Source organism: Podarcis gaigeae, assembly GCF_964106915.1.
Source record: "Podarcis gaigeae genome assembly, chromosome: 3".
In the NCBI taxonomy this organism is placed as follows: Eukaryota; Metazoa; Chordata; class Lepidosauria; order Squamata; family Lacertidae; genus Podarcis; species Podarcis gaigeae.
The window spans coordinates 120,904,051-120,924,291 of NC_139680.1; the positions used below are offsets into that span (position 1 = coordinate 120,904,051).

The 20,241-nt window shown below is 49.4% G+C and overlaps 1 protein-coding gene across 1 annotated transcript; it reads left to right on the forward strand.

The window, feature by feature from the left end:
* The first annotated feature begins 5,243 nt into the window (after nucleotides 1–5,243).
* SLC35F6 (solute carrier family 35 member F6) lies at nucleotides 5,244–20,219 on the forward strand. The gene is made up of 6 exons (XM_083733692.1): nucleotides 5,244–5,536; nucleotides 11,041–11,116; nucleotides 12,485–12,656; nucleotides 14,918–15,130; nucleotides 16,462–16,572; nucleotides 17,990–20,219. The coding sequence occupies exons 1-6, from the start codon at nucleotides 5,460–5,462 to the stop codon at nucleotides 18,457–18,459; spliced, it is 1,119 nt and encodes a 372-aa protein (XP_083589818.1). The 5' UTR covers nucleotides 5,244–5,459; the 3' UTR covers nucleotides 18,460–20,219.
* Nucleotides 20,220–20,241: the final 22 nt, after the last annotated feature.

Consider the following 20,241-nt stretch of genomic DNA (forward strand, 5'->3'; position numbering starts at 1 on the left):
CCGCCGCACGATTTCTGTTCTCACCCTGAGGTAAAGTTCTTAACCTGAGGTACTATTTTTGGGCTAGCAGAGTCTGTAACCTGAAGCGTTCTGCAATCTGAAGCATCTGTAACCCGAGGTACCACTGTACAGTCATACCTCATGTTATGTCCACTTCATGTTACATTCTTTCAGGTTACGTCCCGTGGCAACCCAGAAGTACCGGAAAGGGTTACTTCCGGGTTTCGCCGCTCGCACATGCGCAGAAGTGCAAAATGATGTCATGCGCAGAAGTGGCGAATCGCAACCTGTGTGTGCGCAGACGCGCCGCTGTGGGTTGCGCTCTTTTCATGTTGCGAAGGGGCCTCCGGAACAGATCCTGTTCGCAACCAGAGGTACCACTGTACATTCAGGATCGACACAGTCCATAAGAAATCCGGTTGCAGCAGACTTAACTTAAACTTACAATAACTTATAATAAGTCTAAACCTTTACGCTAAGCATACTATGTACAGAACACCACACCAGAGGGGAGAGAGAGAGAGGGAAAGTGAAACCCGGGCTCCTTCTGGCCCTAATTTTATAGTCAGCGTGTCCTTGGCAGAAGAGATAGCAGGACCAGTTGAAGGCAGCGGTATTCATCTTCTCGGAAGGAATAACCCAAACATCAGGAACCTTCTGCTTGTTTCTTTCACGCAGAGAAGCTTCCAGAAGCCTCTTGAATTAATTAGAATGGGAAATATCTCTACACATCAGATCCATACTTTCTGCACTGAGAAATGCAAACTGACACAGCCCTCTCTTTCTCCATGAATTTGTCTAATCCTCTTTTAAAGCCATCCAAGTGGCAGGGAGTTCCACAGTTTCAACTCTGCACTGCATGAAGATATCCTTTTGCTTGTTCTTTCTGATAGTCTGATCTTCCCCCAATTCATGCCACTTTATCTATCAAATGATATTATAGTCTGTCTTTAGTTCCTTCCCCCCACACAACCCTGATACCTTGCTGCTTGATTACTTCTATAGCCGTGGTTCCCTGATTGCTTCACTTAGGGCTTATCATGCGATTGCCTCACTTAGGGCTTAAAAACCTCCAGCAAAGGAGAGTCCGCTATCGCCAGAGGAAGTCTGTTCCGCTATCAAACAGCTCTTACCATCAGAAAGTTCTTAATGTTTAATCAAATCTCCTTTCTTGTAACTTGAATCAATTGGTTCAGGTGCTCACCTCCAGAGCAGGAGAAAGCAAGCTTGCTCCATCCTCCATGTGACAGCCCTTGAGATATTTGAATACGGCTCTTATATCTCCTCTCAGTCTCCTCTTTTCCGGGCTAAACATACCCAGCTCCTTCAACCGTTCCTCATAAGGCTTAGTTTCCAGACCCTTGATCCTCTTGGTCGCCCTCATCTGCACACTTTCTTGGCTTGTGGTGCCCAGAATTGGACTCCAGGTGCGGTCTGACCAAGGCAGAATGTTGTTGTTGTTTAGTCGTTTAGTCGTGTCCGACTCTTCATAACCCCCTGGACCAGAGCATGCCAGGCCCTCCTGTCTTCCACTGCCTCCCGCAGTTTGGTCAAACTCATGCTGGTAGCTTTGAGAACACTGTCCCACCATCTCGTCCTCTGTCGTCCCCTTCTCCTTGTGCGCTCCATCTTTCCCAACATCAGGGTCTTTTCCAGGGAGTCTTCTCTTCTCATGAGGTGGCCAAAGTACTGGAGCCTCAGCTTCAGGATCTGTCCTTCCAGTGAGCACTCAGGGCTGATTTCCTTCAGAATGGAGAGGTTTGATCTTCTTGCAGTCCATGGGACTCTCAAGAGTCTCCTCCAGCACCAGAATTCAAAAGCATCCATTCTTCGGTGATCAGCCTTCTTTATGATCCAGCTCTCACTTCCGTACATCTCTACTGGGAAAACCAGAGCTTTAACTATACGGACCTTGGTTGGCAAGGTGATGTCTCTGCTTTTTAAGATGCTGTCTAGGTTTGTCTTCATTACTTCATTTGATCTGGATACTATACTTCTGTTGATACAGCCTAGAATAAAGGTAAAGGGACCCCTGACCATTAGGTCCAGTCGTGGCCGACTCTGGGGTTGCGGCGCTCATCTCACTTTATTGGCTGAGGGAGCCGGCCTACAGCTCCCGGGTCATGTGGCCAGCAGGACTAAGCCACTTCTGGCGAACCAAAGCAGCGCACAGAAACGCCATTTACCTTCCCACCGGAGTGGTACCTATTTATCTACTTGCACTTTGACGTGCTTTCGAACTGATAGGTTGGCAGGAGCAGAGACCGAGCAACGGGAGCTCACCCCGTCACAGGGATTCGAACTGCCGACCTTCTGATTTAGACCAGAGCGCCACCCGCGTCCTAGAGTAGCATTAGTTTTTTTGCTGCGGCATCACACTGCTAACTGATGTTCAGCTTGTGGTCCACCAAGACCATGGGTCAGCAAACCTTTTCAGCAGGGGGCTGGCCCACTGTCCCTCAGACCTTGTGGGGGGCCGGACTATATTTCAGGGAAGAAGAAAAAAGAACAAATTCCTATGCCCCACAAATAACCCAGAGATGCATTTTAAATAAAAGGACACATTTTACTCATGTATAAACACAATGATTTCCGGACCGTCTGCGGGCCAGATTTAGAAGACGATCGGGCTGGATCCAGCCCCCGGGCCTTAGTTTGCCTACCCATAACCAAGACCCCTATCTCCTTTTCACATGTACTACTAGTAAGCCAGGTGCCCCCCCCCTTCCTATATCTGTGCATCTGGTTCTTCCTGCCTAAATGTAGAACCTGACTTGTGTCCCTATTGAAATTCATTTTACTGGTTTGGGCCCAAGCTACGGATGAAGGGCAGTATACAAACATTATTATTATTATTATTATTATTATTATTATTATTATTATCATTCCTGTTGTCTTTGTCCATGGAGTTTTCTTGGCAGGGATACTGGAGTGGCTTGCCGGTTCCTCCTCCAGGTGGATCACGTTTAGTCAAAACTCTCCACTATGACCTGTTCATCTTGGGTGCCCTGCTTGGCATAGCTCATAGCTTCTCTGAGTTATTCAAGCCCCTTGACCACAACAAGGCAGTGATCCATGAAAGGGATCACTTGCCAACAAAGGTCTGTATAGTAAAAGCTCTGGTTTTCCCAGTAGTGATGTATGGAAGTGAGAGCTGGACCAAAAAGAAGGCTGATCTCAGAAGAATGGATCCTTTTGAATTCTGGTGCTGGAGGAGACTCTTGAGAGTCCCATGGACTGCAAGAAGATCAAACCTCTCCATTCTGAAGGAAATCAGCCCTGAGTGCTCACTGGAAGGACAGATCCTGAAGCTGAGGCTCCAAGACTTTGGCCACCTCAGGAGAAGAGAAGACTCCCTGGAAAAGACCCTGATGCTGGGAAAGATGGAGGGCACAAGGAGAAGGGGGCGACAGAGGACGAGATGGTGGGACAGTGTTCTCGAAGCTACTAACATGAGTTGGACCCAACTGCGGGAGGCAGTGGAAGACAAGAGTGCCTGGCGTGCTCTGGTCCACAGCGTCACAAAGAGTCGGACACGACTAAAGGTAAAGGTAAAGGTACCCCTGCCCGTACGGGCCAGTCTTGACAGACTCTGGGGTTGTGCGCCCATCTCACTTAAGAGGCCAGGGGCCAGCGCTGTCCGGAGACACTTCCGGGTCACGTGGCCAGCGTGACAAAGCTGCATCTGGCGAGCCAGAGCCGCACACGGAAACGCCGTTTACCTTCCCGCTGGTAAGCGGTCCCTATTTATCTACTTGCACCCGGAGGTGCTTTCGAACTGCTAGGTTGGCAGGCGCTGGGACCGAGCAGCGGGAGCGCACCCTGCCGCAGGGATTCGAACCGCCGACCTTTCAATCGGCAAGTCCTAGGCGCTGAGGCTTTAACCCACAGCGCCACCCGCGACTAAACAACAACAATTATTATTATCATTATTTTGTGTTATGTACTGAGTTGAATAGGATCCAAACTGCAGCAGTCTGATTGGTCCTAGAACAATAGGATCCAAAATGCAGCAGTCTGATTGGTCCTAGAACAATAGGATTCAGAATGCAGCAATCTGATTGGTCCTAGAACAATAGGATCCAAAATGCAGCAGTCTGATTGTTCCTAGAAGAATGCAGCAGTATGATTGGTCGGCAGGAACCACCCAATCATGCTAGATAGAAGTGAATCCACAACCTGATTGGCTTACAGTAGAATTCCGGAATTAGCCAATCATGTGCAGCCCATTGTGTAAATAATGTATATAAAGCAGATACTTTGAGGGGACTTTCATTCATTCCTCCTCACCACTATGAGCTGAATAAAGAGCATGAAATCACTTTGCGACTCTGAGTATATTTCATTTTGAATCCCAATTTTGTCTTCTGTGGAATTAGCTACCTCTGGAGGCATCACATGGGGCGAAAAACAAGGCTATCTGCACCCCCACCCATAGCTACAGCACTGCCCAGTGGTCACTGACCACTGTCCACCTGTTTCATTGGATGCTTGGAGCTCAAAGCATCACTCGGACCAAACAACACAGACTCCCATTGTCTTCAGAGTCAGACGGATAATAATAATAGTAGTAGTAATAATAGTAACAGTAGGGGGAGGTAAGGGGAAGTCCGAGAAAGAAGGTTCACGAAAAAGAGGATTTGAAATTATACTTGTTTATATGTTTTTGTTTGTCTATGTGTGTATGTTATTTTGTTTTAAATTTGTGTTGGAAAATAATAAAAATTATTATAAAAAATAATAATAATATTAACAGTAATAATTTATTATTTATACCCCGCCCATCTGGCTGGGTTTCCCCAGCCACATTGGGCAGCTCCCAAGAGAATATTAATATTAATATTAATAAAGCAATAAAATATCAAACATTAACAACTTCCCTAAACAGGGCTGCCTTCAGAGGTCTTCTAAAAGTCAGATGGCAACCAAAGCTTACCATTCTAGAAAAGTACACATTGCTACATTTAAAATACATCAGGAGATAAACGAAGTCCATTATTAACTAAAAGCACTCATCCTGCGATAACGTTAACAGGACACAGCCCGCCCGCACCTCTAAAAATATTCATTTAAAGCGAGTTGGGGTGTGTTTTTTTTGCTGCATTCATAGAATGGCAGGAAGAGACACCCCGTTTGCCTTTTGCAAAAATAGGAATTGCAAAAAAAATAAAAATCAGAGTTTGCAAGTGTATGCAGGGGGGAGCTTGGAGGAGTGACCCCCTCCCTCTTGCACGGTGATTGGCACCAGGGGGGCGGACCCCAGATTTGGGAGCCTCCCCCCCGCCCTCCCCCAACCCCCCCGTCAGCTGACTGGCTGCGGTCATGTGACCTGCCTAGGAGGAAACGCGCCCGGGCTGTGGCTGAGCCGAGCAGCTGCTTTGGTGCCGGAGCTGCAAAGCGGATCCGGGGCGGTTTAATTTCATTTTATTTCTGGATCAAGGCTCGGCTGCGGAGCGAGGATGGCCTGGACCAAGTACCAGCTCTTCCTGGCCGGGCTGATGCTGGTCACCGGCTCCATCAACACCCTCTCGGCCAAGTAAGTCCCGGGTCCCCCCCCCCCCCAGCACTGCCTTCTCCTCCTCGTGGGGTGTTCCAGATGGCCTTTGGGGGTCCCTTCCAAGGCAGGGGATGCTGGGGCGAGGGGTCCAGGCGGGCGGGATTTGGGGAAGGAGGAGGTCGGGGGGGGGTGTCTTGTTGCAGTTTTTTGTGTTTTTTTGAATTTGCATTTTATTAGTACAGTGGTACCTCGGGTTACAGACGCTTCAGGTTACAGACGCTTCAGGTTACAGACTCCGCTAACCCAGAAATAGTACCTTGGGTTAAGAACTTTGCTTCAGGATGAGAACAGAAATTGTGCTCCGGCGGCGCGGCAGCAGCAGCAGGAGGCCCCACTAGCTAAAGTGGTGATTCAGGTTAAGAACAGTTTCAGGTTGAGAACAGACCTCCAGAACGAATTAAGTACTTAACCCGCGGTACCACTGTATTAATAATAATAATAATAATAATCTATTATTTATACCCCACCCATCTGGCTAGGTTTCCCCAGCCACTCTGGGCGGCTTCCAACAAAACACTAAAATACAATAACCTATTAAACATTAAAAGCTTCCCTAAACAGGGCTGCCTTCAGATGTCTTCTAAAAGTTTGGTAGTTATTTTTCTCTTTGACATCTGGTGGGAGGGAGTTCCACAGGGCGGGCGCCACTACCGAGAAGGCCCTCTGCCTGGTTCCCTGTAACTTGGCTTCTTGCAGGAGGGACCCGCCAGAAGGCCCTTGGAGCTGGACCTCAGTGTCCGGGTAGAACGATGGGGGAGGAAACGCTCCTTCAGGGATACTGGACCGAGGCCATATATTTGTTAACATTCTTATGTTACATCGATAAACGTTGTCCTATTACATTACAGGACTTACTATAAGATGTATACAAAAATTATATACAAAAGTTATATACACCTAGAAAGAAAATGAAACAAAAATAAAAAGAAAGAGCAAAGAGAAAGAGCAAAAACAATTTCCCCTCCCCAAAATCATATACATACCAATACACTAGACTTCCTGTCTTTCCCGTTGTATATTCCTTTTTTATAATAATTTAAAATAATAATAATTTATTATTTATACCCCGCCCATCTGGCTGGGTCCCCCCAGCCACTTACAACAATACACTAAAATACAGTAACCTATTAAACATTAAAAGTTTCCTTAAACAGGGCTGCCTTTAGATGTCTTCTAAAGTGTCTTCATTCTACAAACGAATGTGCTCTTATTACTGTGTATTTCTTTACATATTATCTAATATGTTCCTATATCAATATGTGCTCTTAGTCTTGTTTCTCAACTCAGTCTCACTCCAACGTCAATCGAACGCTAGCATAGATAGCAAACTAAAGGTTTGTATTTTTGAACATATGTTTTATATTTATCCCACATTTCGATAAATTTTTGTTTTGAGTTGCCCCTCAGGGTATTTGTTAACTGTGCTGTTTCAGCAAATTCTTGTAGCTTGTAATGCCAGTCCGTTATTGTCGGGGCTTCTTGTTCCTTCCACCCTTTTGCCACCAAAGTCCGAGCTGCGGCCGTTGTGTATAAGAACACCTAAGAGGTGAGAATTTGTCCGTGAATTTGTCCAATCCGCTTTTGAAGCCATCCAAGTTGATAATCCTCACTGCCTCCTGTGGCAGGGAGTTCCACAGTTTAACTACGCACTGCTGTATGAAATCTAAAGGCAGCCATCTGAGCAGCAGCAGCAGCAGCAACAGCATCCTTGTCTTTTTAGCTAAGCCAGCAGAATGTGGACCTCTCCTGACGGTGCATCTTTCGCTCGCTTACTCAGCTCCCGATTTTGCAAGAAGCAGCCCCCAGGAACACAAAGATTAGTCATTGCTTTGGTCTGGAGGGAGGGGCAAGAAACCCAGAACGCCACAGGTTTCGAAACCCCTGCAGCCCTACGAACACCGACTCCGTGTTCACAAGCACTAGGAGTGAAGAGGCAAAGTCCAGAGACCACTCCCAGTGCCGGATTTACATATAAGCTAAACAAGCTCTAGCTTAGGGCCCCACTCTCTTAGGGGCCCCCAAAAAAATTAATGGGGAAAAACTGGATGTACATTTCCAAAATTTATTGTTGTTTAGTCGTTTAGTTGTGTCCGACTCTTCATGACCCCATGGACTAAGTTTGTTATTGGTGTCTGAAGAAGTGTACATGCACACGAAAGCTCATACCAATAACAAACTTAGCTGGTCTCTAAGGTGTTGTTGTTGTTGTTGTTCTTTAGTTGTTTAGTCGTGTCTGCCTCTTCGTGACCCCCTGGACCAGAGCACGCCAGGCCCTCCTGTCTTCCACTGCCTCCCACAGTTTGGTCAAACTCATGCTAGTAGTTTCGAAGACACTATCCAACCATCTCGTCCTCTGTCGTCCCCTTCTCCTTATGTCCTCCATCTTTCCCAACATCAGGGTCTTTTCCAGGGAGTCTTCTCTTCTCATGAGGTGGCCAAAGTCTTGGAGCCTCAGCTTCAGGATCTGTCCTTCCAGTGAGCATTCAGGGCTAATTTCCTTCCGAATGGATTGGTTTGATCTTCTTGCAGTCCATGGGACTCTCAAGGGTCTCCTCCAGCACCAGAATTCAAAAGCATCCATTCTTCGGCGATCAGCCTTCTTGATGGTCCAGCTCTCACTTCCATACATCACGACCGGGAAAACCAGAGCTTTAACTATACGGACCTTTGTTGGCAAGGTGATGTCTCTGCTTTTTAAGATGCTGTCTAGGTTTGCCATCGCCTTTCTCCCAAGAAGCAGGCATCTTTTAATTTTGTGGCTGCTGTCACCATCTGCAGTGATCATGGAGCACAAGAAAGTAACATTTCCAAAATATAAGATAAAAAACAAATGAAATAAAACCTACATACAGCAACAGTGTTTTGTGTGTGTGGACCTGTTAGGTCCATAAATTACCATATAGCATATACAGTAGACCAGGGGTCTGCAAGGTTTACCTCGCCTGAGCTGGTTCACTCCAGCGGACATCCCTCCATGGACCGGATTGTGTGTGCACATGAGCGCCCGCGCCTGCAATTTCCAGCATCTGCGCAGACAGGATTTTAGGTGCTGCACTGCGCTGGTTTAGCGCAGCGCATGGGGACTCGCTGAGCGGTCGGCTCAGTTCAGGGGCAGCTCGGGGGCTGGTTAAACGACTCCCGTGGGCTGCTTTGTGGATTTAACCTCCGGATTTAACCTCCTTCCGTCGGGCCTGTAAGACAGAGCTATTCTGCCTGGCCTTTAATTTGAATTCAGCCTGATCTTCCTTCCCCCTCCCCTTTTATGAAGATTACCCACTCTGAGACCCCACAGCTAATTCTCCCCTGGCCTCCTCGCTGGCCCAAGTAGGACCAATTCAGCCAGCTAGCCCTGGGGATTCATGTTATTCATGTTTTTATACTGTATTTTATTCTGCTTTTACAAGTAAGTGTTTTAAATTTGTTGTTAGCTGCCCTGAGCCCGGTTTTTGAACCGGGAAGGGCGGGGTATAAATAAAAATTTATTATTATTATTATTATTATTATTATTATTATTATTATTATTGTGGCCCATGGGCCTTAGGTTGCCTACCCCTGCAGTAGATCCTCAGCTTATGTTACCCTCGGGTAACGTAAACTTCGGGTTGCAAAAGCGGCAAACCCGGAAGTATATTTCCGAGTTTTGCCCCTCACGCATGCGCAGAAGTGTTCTATGCACCGTGCGCATGCACAGAAGCGTTTTCCCATGCCACGCACGTGTGCAGAAGCGGCGCCTCCAGTTGCAGAACTTCGGGATACCGCCGGATCTCCATAACGGATGCCGTCCACAACTGGAGGTACGACTGTGTTCAACACAAAAAAACAGCGACCATTTGTTGTTGGCAAAGGACAGCTGGACATATAAAGGGGCCCATTACCTTCAGGAGCTGAGGGCCTCATCCAGCCTAAATCCAGCCTTGCACCCTCCCCAAACCAGCCTTCAGCAAGCTAGTTACCCACCAATTGTTTTGGACGGCAGTCACTCCGTAGAGGAAGAACGCAGAATCATAGAACTGTTGGAAGGGACCCGAGGGTCATCCAGCCCAACCCCGTACAATGCCGGAATATCGAATTCAGCATCCGTGAGCCGTGTTCTTACAGCTGAGGAACTGCTGTAAGCTTTCCCTGAGAGACGTCTCGAACAGCCTTGTGACGCGGAGCATCTCCTTGCCTTTCATTTCTGGCAGAGATGAGTGGCAGGTTGGACATCCGATCTGCGGCAGACTCTGCCCTCTTTGTTATATTCAGGTCTCCGGTTCCAGGAACCTGGCAAGCGCTTGGCGTGACCTCAGCCGACAGATGCCCCTGCCTTTGCTCCTCGGCTCGGGGGCAAGTCCAGGCATGGAACGAGGAGCCGGCACAGAAACAATTCCATTCCAGGTCACAGGAAGGTGCTTCGTAGGCAAAGGCAAAGCAATGGCCTACGCAACCATCGGCTCAGGATTCTTCACTTGCGATTTCTGCTTTGCAGCGGGTTGGACTAGATGACCCCTGGGACCCCATCCTGCTGGGTTCCATACCTGGGAGGCCTCCAGGTACCCTGCTGCTGTTAGGAACCAACCTTCCCTAACCTGGTGCCCTCCAAACGTTTTGGACTTGTCTGCTCAGTTTCCTTGCTGAAACACTTCCATGTTTTCTCTTTTGGACAGACCTGGTATAGCGCTTGATACTCTAAAATTAATTGATTTTTAAGAAGGTGAGAACAAACTGACCTAAAAAAAAAAAAAATTCAAAAGGCAGCATTTAAAAATATGCATTCTAAAATATTCTAGCAAGGATTATGATGTTTTTAAGATACTGAAATCTGTGAGACCCCAGATTCCACCTTTGGGGGTGGGTCTAGGCCCATTATACCTGAAGGAGCGTCTCCACCCCCATCGTTCTGCCCGGACACTGAGATCCAGCACTGAGGGCCTTCTGGCGGTTCCCTCCTGCGAGAAGTGAGGTTACAGGGAACCAGGCAGAGGGCCTTCTCGGTGGTGGCGCCCACCCCGTGAAATGCCCTCCCACCAGATGTCAAAGAGAAAAACAACTACAGTTGACGCTCGGTTTGCGAACGTGATCCGTGCGAGATGCATGTTCGCAACCCGCAGTGTTCATACTCCGAGTCTGCCCACACACAGGTTGCGATTTGGCACTTTCACGCAAAGCGCGATTTAGTGCTTCTGTGCATGCGCGACCGCCGGAACCCGGAAGTAACCCGTTCCAGTACTTCCAGGTTTCGGCAGTCCACAACCTGAAGCGGCTGTAACCCGAGGTGTGACTGTACCAGACTTTTAGAAGACATCTGAAGGTAGCCCTGTTTAGGGAAGCTTTTAATGTTTGATGTTTTATCATGTTTTTAATATTCTGTTGGGAGCTGCCAAAAGTGGCTGGGGAAACCCAGCCAGGTGGGAGGGGTATAAATAGTAAATGATGATGATGATGATGATGGAAGCCCAAGGAGGTGCATGTGGGGGGTTCTAAACCATGCCCTTCTTTTTCAGGTGGGCAGACAGGCTGAGTGCGCGAGGATGCAATGCCACAAGCGAAGAGCACACCTTCCAACATCCCTTCCTCCAGGTACTGCCAGATGGACTCTGCCTGCTTCCACGTAACGTAGAGGCTTCCATCCTCCTTTGATTGCATATCTGCCCATTTTGGCCCTGAGGTGCTGCCCCCAAATGGCCAGGTTGCTGGCAGGGGCTCCCTTCAGATCCCATAAAACCTGTTTTGAATCAGCTGTGCTGGCCGCTGGTTTCTTTCTACGCACAATTCAGGGGGCTCACGTCAGTGTTCAAAGCCCTAAATGACATAGCTGTCAACTTTTCCTTTTTCTTGCAAGGAATCCTATTCGGAATAAGGGAATTTCACATTAAAAAAGGGAAAAGTTGACAGCTATGTAAATGGATCAGGCCCCACATACCTGAAAGTCTCCTCCCCGACAGACCCTCTCGGGTGCTGAGATCAGCAGAGGGATCCTCTTGGTCAGGGGTCGGCAACGTGCGGCCCATGGGCCGGATGCGGCCCACAAAGAACATTTTACTGGCCCACAAGCCGCCCCTGAACCAAGCCACCTGCTCGGCGAGTCCCAGCGCGCTGCCCTAAACTGGCGCAGTGTGGCGCAGGGACTCGCCGAGTGGCACCGAAAATTGCGTCTGCGCATGTCCAGACACCAAAAATTGCTTCTGTGCATTCGCGATTATCAGCATCTGGGCATGCGCAGAAGCAATTTCCAGCACCGCAGACATGTGCAGATGCAATTTCCGGCGTCATGTTGCAGCAGTCTGGCCCACGGAAACCTTGCTGACCCCTGCTCTTGGTCATGGGTAGGCAAACTAAGGTCTGGGGGCTGGATCCGGCCCATTCGCTTTCTCAATCCGCCCCATAGATGGTCCGGGAATCAGCATGTTTTTACATGAGTAGAAGGTGTGCTTTTATTTAAAATGCATCTCTGGGTTATTTGTGGGGCATAGGAATTTGTTCATTCCCCCCCCCCTCCAAAATACAGTGGTACCTCTCGATATGAACGGGATCCGTTCCGGAGCCCTGTTCGCATCCTGAACTAAACGTAAGACGTGACTGCACGTGCGCGGGTCACGTTTCACCACTTCCGTGCGTGCGCATGACATCATTTTGAGCATCTGCGCATGCGCGAGCGGCGAAACCCAGAAGTAACGTGCTCCGTTACTTCTGGGTCACCGCGGAGCACAACCCGAAAATATTCATCCCGAAGCTACTTCAACCCGAGGTATGACTGCATAGTCCGGCCCCCCACAAGGTCTGAGGGACAGTGGACTGGCCCCCTACTGAAAAAGTTTGCTCAGCCCTGTCCTAGAAGCACATAGCTACAGTGTTTGGAAGCAACCCCCTGGACTGTGGAAATCATGTTGCTTTTCTGCTACTGGTCATGATCCAGAAAGCTCACAGGCCCCCTTTCCTCCCTCCTAGGCCGTGGGCATGTTCCTGGGCGAGTTCTCCTGCTTGGCTGTCTTCTACCTCCTGCTGTGCCATGACCGGCGGAGGCCAGAGCCCACCATGGACCCCCCTCAGTCCTACAACCCTCTCCTTTTCCTGGCTCCAGCCCTGTGCGACATGACAGGGACTAGCCTCATGTATGTGGGTAAGTGATGATTCGGGGTAGCTTTGACCTCTGCAAAAACTTGGGGGTGTGGAGAACCCTGCTGGGAACCTCTCTCTCTCTCACAAACTCATATTTCTCAAGGAAAGGAGGAGCAGAAATGCTTGCAATACGTCTCTTAATATTTGGAGTATTTACAGAAGTACTGTTTCTGGAGGACAGGGGGCGGGCGGGTGTGGAGGACTCCCTGGTCCTGAATGGGGTAACTGTGCCCCTGAAGGACCAGGTGCGCAGCCTGGGAGTCATTTTGGACTCACCGCTGTCCATGGAGGCGCAGGTCAGTTCTGTATCCATGGCAGCTGTCTAACCAGCTCCATCTGGTACGCAGGCCGAGACCCTACCTGCTTGCAGACTGTCTCGCCAGAGTGGTGCATGCTCTAGTCCTCTCCCGCTTGGACTACTGCAATGCGCTCTACATGGGGCTACCTTTGAAGGTGACCCGGAAACTGCAACTAATCTAGAATGCAGCAGCCAGACTGGTGACTGGGAGCGGCCGCCGAGACCACATAACACCAGTCTTGAAAGACCTATACTGGCTCCCAGTACGTTTCCGAGCACAATTCAAAGTGTTGGTGCTGACCTTGAAAGCCCTAAATGGCCTCGGTCAGTATAGCTGAAGAGGCGTCTCCACCCCCATCGTTCTGCCCGGACACTGAGGTCCAGCTCCTAGGGCCTTCTGGCGGTTCCCTCATTGCGAGAAGCGAGGTTACAGGGAACCAGACAGAGGGCCTTCTTGGTAGTGGCTCCCGCCCTGTGGAACGCCCTCCCTTCAGATGTCAAGCAAATAAGCAGCTCTCTTATCTTTAAAAGACATCTGAAGGCAGCCCTGCTTAGGGAAGTTTTTAATATTTAATGCTGTATTGTTTCTAACCTTTGATTGAAAGCCGCCCAGAGTGGCTGGGGAGACTCAGCCAGATGGGCGGGGTATAAATAATAAATTATTATTATTACTATTATTATTATCACTGCAATTTCCTATGCCTGGACTGGGTGAGGAAGCGTAAAACCAGCCTGTCCTGACACTGTTCTTTCCTTGCTAAGCAAACACAAGCTCTGCAGATCTTTAAATTTAAAAGGGGGCCAGATGTTGCTGCAGCAATTGAAAAACTAGGGGTCAGCACAGTTTTCCCAGTAGTTTTAGAGTAGTTTTACTCAGGATAGGTCTTCTGTCTGTTTCCCACTGCATGCCCCCATGGCCCCCTTCTATTTCCCCTCCCCTCTCATCCTTTTATATATTTCTATTAATTTTTATATAAAAAGATGAGAGGGGAGGGGAAATTTCAAATTTATTTACTTTGGTACCTTGGTTCTCAAAAGTAATCCGTTTCGGAAGTCCGTTCCAAAACCAAAGTGTTCCAAAACCAAGGCATGCTTTCCCATAGAAAGTAATGCAAAAGGAATTAATCTGTTCCAGACTTAAAAACAACCCCTATTGAACAGCAGTATAACATGAATAATTCATCAAACATTAAAAGCTTCCCTGAACAGGGTTGCCTTCAGATGTCTTCTAAAAGTCAGATAGCTGTTTATTTCTTTGACACCTGGTGGGAGGGCGTTCCACAGGGTGGGCACCACCACCGAAAAGGCCCTCTGAATGGTTCCCTGTAACTTGGCTTCTCGCAGTGAGGGAACCGCCAGAAGGCCCTCGGAGCTGGACCTCAGTGTCCGGGCTGAACGATGGAGGTCTACTGGGCTGAGGCCATGTAGGTCTTTCAAGACCGGTGTTATATGGTCTCAGTGGCCGCTCCCAGTCACCAGTCTAGCTGCCGCATTCTGGATTAGTTGTAGTCTCTGGGTCACCTTCAAAGGTAGCCCCACATAGAGCACATTGCAGTAGTCCAAGCGGGAGATAACCAGAGCATGCACCACTCTGGGGAGACAGTCTGCGGGCAGGTAGGGTCTCATTCTGTGTACCGTATAGAGCTGATAAACAGCTGCCCTGGACACAGAATTGACCTGTGCCTCCATGGACAGCTGTGAGTCCAAAATGATCCCCAGGCTGTGCACCTGGTCCTTCAGGGGCACAGTTACCCCATTCAGGACCAGGGAGTCCTCCACACCTGCCCGCCCCTTGTCCCCCCAAAACAGTACTTCTGTCTTGTCAGGATTCAACCTCAATCTGTTAGCCGCCATCCATCCTCCAAAACAATCCAGAGCAAACTCTTCCCGTGTGTGTGTCTGGTACTAAATATCCTTGAATTATTTCTTATTTCCTCCTCCGCCCCTCTTTCCCCCCCGTCCAGCTCTGAACATGACCAGCGCGTCCAGCTTCCAGATGCTGCGAGGAGCCGTGATCATCTTCACTGGCCTTCTCTCGGTGGCCTTCCTTGGACAGAAGCTGGTGCTCAGCCAGTGGCTGGGCATCCTGATCACCATTGTGGGGCTGGTGGTGGTCGGCTTGGCAGACCTGATGAGCAACGGAGATCACGAGCACAAGCTCAGCGAGGTCATCACAGGTAGGGCAGGGCGGGGAGAATATTCAGCCACTCATGACTGAGGGGAAGTGCGTGGAACAGGTCTCAGTGTTTCGATTTCTGGGAATGGAGTTGAGAGACGACCTAACCTGGGGAGAAAACAGCAAAGACCTGGTGAAGAGAACACAGCAGAGGTTATATTTTCTGAAAATCCTCCGGAAAAACAATCTCTCAAAGGACCTGTTGATGGCATTTTACCATTACACTGTGGAGAGCGTACTAACTTATGGTCTGTGTGTGTGGTTTGGGAGCTGCACGGCCAGGGAAAAAACAATGCTGTCCAGAGATGTAAAGACTGCGGAGAGAATAATTGGGTGCACTCTTCCCACCTTGCATCAAATCTATGCTTCCAGGTGCCATAAGAAAGCGGCAGAGATAGCACATGATAGTACGCACCCCGGAAATGATCTCTTTCAGCTTCTGCCTTCTGGAAGAAGGTATAGGGTTATAAAGGCCAGGACTAGCCGCCTGAAAAACAGTTTCTACACTAATGCAATTCTGGTTCTAAACGCAGCATAAGGGGTCTCTGTAGTATAGTGTATTTTAAAGTGGGGTTTTAGAGTTTTTTTAGGGGTTTTTGAATGTTTTATGTAGTTTTTTTGTAGTTTTTTTGTAGTTTTTTTGTAGTTTTATGTAGTTTTATGTAGTTTTTCAATTTCATTGTTCCGCAAGGGACAATGACAATAAAGATAGTGTATCGTATCGAGAGCCAAAGGGGGGGGTCCCCAATACCAGGAGGACGGCTCTGGTGGCCTCCTGCAGCGCTCCTTTCCTTCGGGGTCCTTGCTTCTCTCTCCCGCTCCTAATTCTGTCGTTCTCAAATTGGTGGGTACAAACAGAACTTCACATCTTATACAATATTTTTTGGACTTCCATCAACGCCTCTGATGATTTTCCGTTCTCATCGCTTATTGTGCATTTCTTAATTTCATATTACCTTATCTTTAACTAATAATTCTCCTCGTTGTCTTTTTTGCAATATTTCAAATAATTCACTTTACAAAACGTATTGCAGACTAGCGTAAATCTGTCCATCACAATTACTTTTCAAATAGTCTGTAAATTTACTCCAGTCTTCCGGTGAATCTCTGGTCCCGCAGGTTTTGAATCCAGGGTCAAATAAATTCATCTCCTCTACAGTTGGGGGCTACCTTGGCTATGTAATTTGTTCTGATTTTCCTAGTGGCAGTCGCAAAGAGTGCTACATGCCAGGTCACATACTTATCTGTGTCTGCGAGGGTTAAGGTTAGGGGGAGTGGGGGCGCCAGGCCCTTTCAGAACTGCCCAGACTCCCCTTTTTTTCTCTCCTGCAGGGGACCTTCTGATCATCATGGCCCAAGTGATTGTCGCCATTCAAATGGTGCTGGAACAGAAGTTTGTCTACAAGCACAACGTCCACCCCTTGCAGGCTGTGGGCACGGAAGGTGAGCAAGCAAACAGGTGCTGGGGGAGCGGATCGGGGGCTTTGTCTTTTATTTCTAGGACTTCGCTCCCTTCTCCATCGTTCTGCCCGGACACTCAGGTCCTGCTCTGAGGGCCTTCTGGTGGTTCCCTCGGTGCGAAAAGCCAAGTTACAGGGAACCAGGCAGAGGGCCTTCTCGGTGGTGGCGCCCGCCCTGTGGAACGCCCTCCCACCAGATGTCAAAGAGAAAAATAACTACCAGTCACACAGTCAATCATTCGGTAGCTGAACTGGGTTCCACACAGTAACAAAAACAAAACAAATAGAGCCGTAAAAACAAATACGCAAAATAAATAGCAAAAACAGACAGACCTCAGAGTAACACTCAAAACGGAAGTGTGGCACTCAAGTTGGAAGCGTAACTCTCAAAAGGGAGCACATTCAGCTTCCGAAAAAAGTTGGCAAACAGGAACACTTACAGTGGATGCTCGGGTTGCAAACGTGATCCATGCGGGATGCACGTTCGCAACTCGCAGCGGCGCTTTTGCGCACGCACAGGTTGCAATTCGGCACTTCTGCACATGCACTTCTGCGCAATTTAGTGTTTCTGCGCATGCGCAACCCCTGGAAGTAACCCGTTCCGGTACTTCCGGGTTTTGGCAGGTCCGTAACCCAAAAAAATGTAGCCTGAAGCATCTGTAACCCGAGGTACGACTGTACTTCCGGGTTTGCAGTGTTTGGGTTCCAAGTTGTTTGAGTACCAAGGCATTTGAGAAGCAAGATACCACTGTTCTGGCTATGTGCAGATCATTCATTACTGGCTACATGCAGCTCATTCAATAGCCACCCTCTTCCAGTGCCTCACTTTCTCAAAACTACGTCCAACATCAAAGAAGGTCCCCAGCCCTATCACTTCCTCCTAACTAACTGATTAGGACATTAAAGGCTGTTCTCATGCCATCAAAGAACTTACCGTATTTTTCGTCTATAAGACGCACTTTTTCCCTCCTAAAAAGTAAGGGGAAATGTGTGTGCGTCTTACGGAGCGAATGCAGGCTGCGCAGCTATCCCAGAAGCCAGAACAGCAAGAGGGATTGCTGCTTTCACTGCACAGAGATCCCTCTTGCTGTTCTGGCTTCTGGGATTCAGAATATTTTTTTTCTTGTTTTCCTCCTCCAAAAACTAGTTGCGTCTTACCGTCTGGTGCATCTTATAGAGCGAAAAATACGATAACAAGAGACATGGAGGGGGAAGGAATAGAAGCAGGAAGGATAACCGTGTCAGATCACTAACTCCTCAAAATACAATTTATCTTCCGGATAGATCGCCCATACAGTGGGAGGGTCATTGTTTCAGTCTACACCTCTCGTTCGGTTAGTTGACGGAAAGCCATGGCCCACGTCCCCCTTTCTGAGCACCTCTCTCTCCTCCCTGCTCAGGGTTTTTCGGCTTCCTCATCCTCTCCCTCCTGCTGGTCCCCATGTACTTCATCCCAGCGGGCAGTTTTGGGAGCGGACCGCGCCGCGTCCTGGAGGACGCCCTGGACGCCTTCTGCCAGATCGGCCGGGCGCCGCTCATCGCCGTGGCTCTGCTGGGCAACATCAGCAGCATCGCCTTCTTCAACTTTGCCGGCATCAGCGTCACCAAGGAGATCAGCGCTACCACCAGGATGGTGCTAGACAGCCTGCGCACCGTGGTCATCTGGGCCGTCAGCCTGGCTGTGGGCTGGGAGGTCTTCCATGCCCTCCAGATCCTCGGGTTCTTCATCCTCCTGCTGGGCGCCGCCATCTACAACGGCCTCCACCAGCCCTTACTGGCACGGCTGCCCTGGCGGAGGGCGGCAGATGCAGATGCGGATAGGGAGGGCCTCTTGGCCGCGGATGGAGCCTCCATCAATGGGGACAGCTGACCGCCAAGCAGCGCCCTTGCCCACTCCAGAGCTTGGCCAGACCTCTGCTGGGCGGACTGGCCAGCTTCTCAGGCTGGAGCACGAGACTGGTTTGGGGGTCTGCGTTGCCGTGAAATGTCGGGACGTTGCTCTGCCACCTGGCTCCTTGAGCAACTGCCAAGGACATGCCCTCTGCTTTTGCTTGACCACATCTCTCATCGTCCCTGGCCGTGATGGGAGCGGGAGACCCAATGTGAGCTCGACATTGCCTGCTTTAAGCAATTGGTTGAGGGTTTCCTGTCGCTGGTAGGCCCTCAGCAATCGGCCTGTGAGACATCTCTGGGCAGCTCGACTCCCAGACTGAATCGGCTTGCTTTGTGGGGACCCCTAACACCACTTTCCAGGACTTTCCCCCAACTTCCTTCACCCAAAGGTGATAAGGGAGGTTTCCTAACAACCCTTCCCAGTAAGCAATTCCCTCTTTCCGCCCCTTCTGCTAAACAAAATATTTCTATTTGCTCTCATCCCCGCCCAAAAGGATGCCCAGAGTGGTACAGATGCCCAGAGTCCAGAAATATTTCCCAGAATCCCCTCTGATGCGGCAACGAAGTCTAACCTCTCCCTGGCTGGCCACCTTCAAGGTGTTTCAGATAGCAGCACCATCTGGGCTGTGGCGGGTGGAAGTTGTCGCCCCGAACATCTCAAAAGGGGGTCCCAGGCTGATGAAGTCTGCTCTAACTTGGCAGTTCGATGTTGTTTTTCCCCACTGGGTCTGTTCCAAACCTCCCTAAGAAAAGCAAATGAGCATCTTTTTCTTAGGCCTCCCCTGTTTCTATTACACTTGGGGTTCTGCAGGAGGCGGCGCCTCAGATCGGGCCCCTTGAGGCTAGAGTTCGAATCGGTGGCATGGGAATCACTTCACAACCCTCACACCAGTGGCAGTGGGTGAAGTTGTGGGTGACCTGAGAGTCCTTTGCCCTGTGGCACGGTGGGTCTCTGGGCCTTGCCTATTAGATCAGCTTTGGGCTGCCAAAATTACTGGGGGTACCCATTGATAGAGGCTCCTTCCCCGACGGATCACGTAGCTGCGATTGGGAGCTGTGGGGAAGGGAACACCCCAGGAATGCCCCCACGTATGACGCTGCTGCCGCCTTGTCCACATTTTGGGGGGACAGGGGTGTCTGCTTCTTCCTAAGGCTGGAGCTGAGTGATGGGGATTGAAGGAATCCTCGATGCTCCCTTAGCATACTCAAGAGGAGGCAGCACTCCGGTTCCTTCGTCCGTCATGTGACGGATTATTCCCCCTCGTTCCGAGCATTTTGGAGGGGGCCCAGAGAGCTCACTCCTCAACCCTCTCCTGATTCTGTTCGGAGCCTGCGAAATGTGTTGCCCCCCCCCCAGCTATCGCGAGTCCTGGGACCTTAATTTCCCACTGCTAGCAAGGTGAAGGTGAGAGCTGAAGTCTTGCCCAGTTGTAGGGGACTTAAGAGGGCTCTCTGGTGCCACTTTGGGTTTCGGTCGTATGGAGAGCACCCCTCTCTCTAGCATCCAAGCCACGAACACAGCTGGTCTAAGCTGCGCAGCCAGGATCCGTCTCCTCGACAAAGTTCTCAGGTGCTGAGCAGACCCACTTCGGTGTTATGGGCGATGAGAGGGAGGGATGGGCTTGTCTTTGCCTTGGGACTATGAACAAGAATGCATTTATTCACCAATAAAAACTGTCTGATCTTAAGGCTGTTTCTAAAAAAACAAGACTGGCTGAACCTCTCTTTTTTAACATGTGGGCTTTTGATGGCATGTATG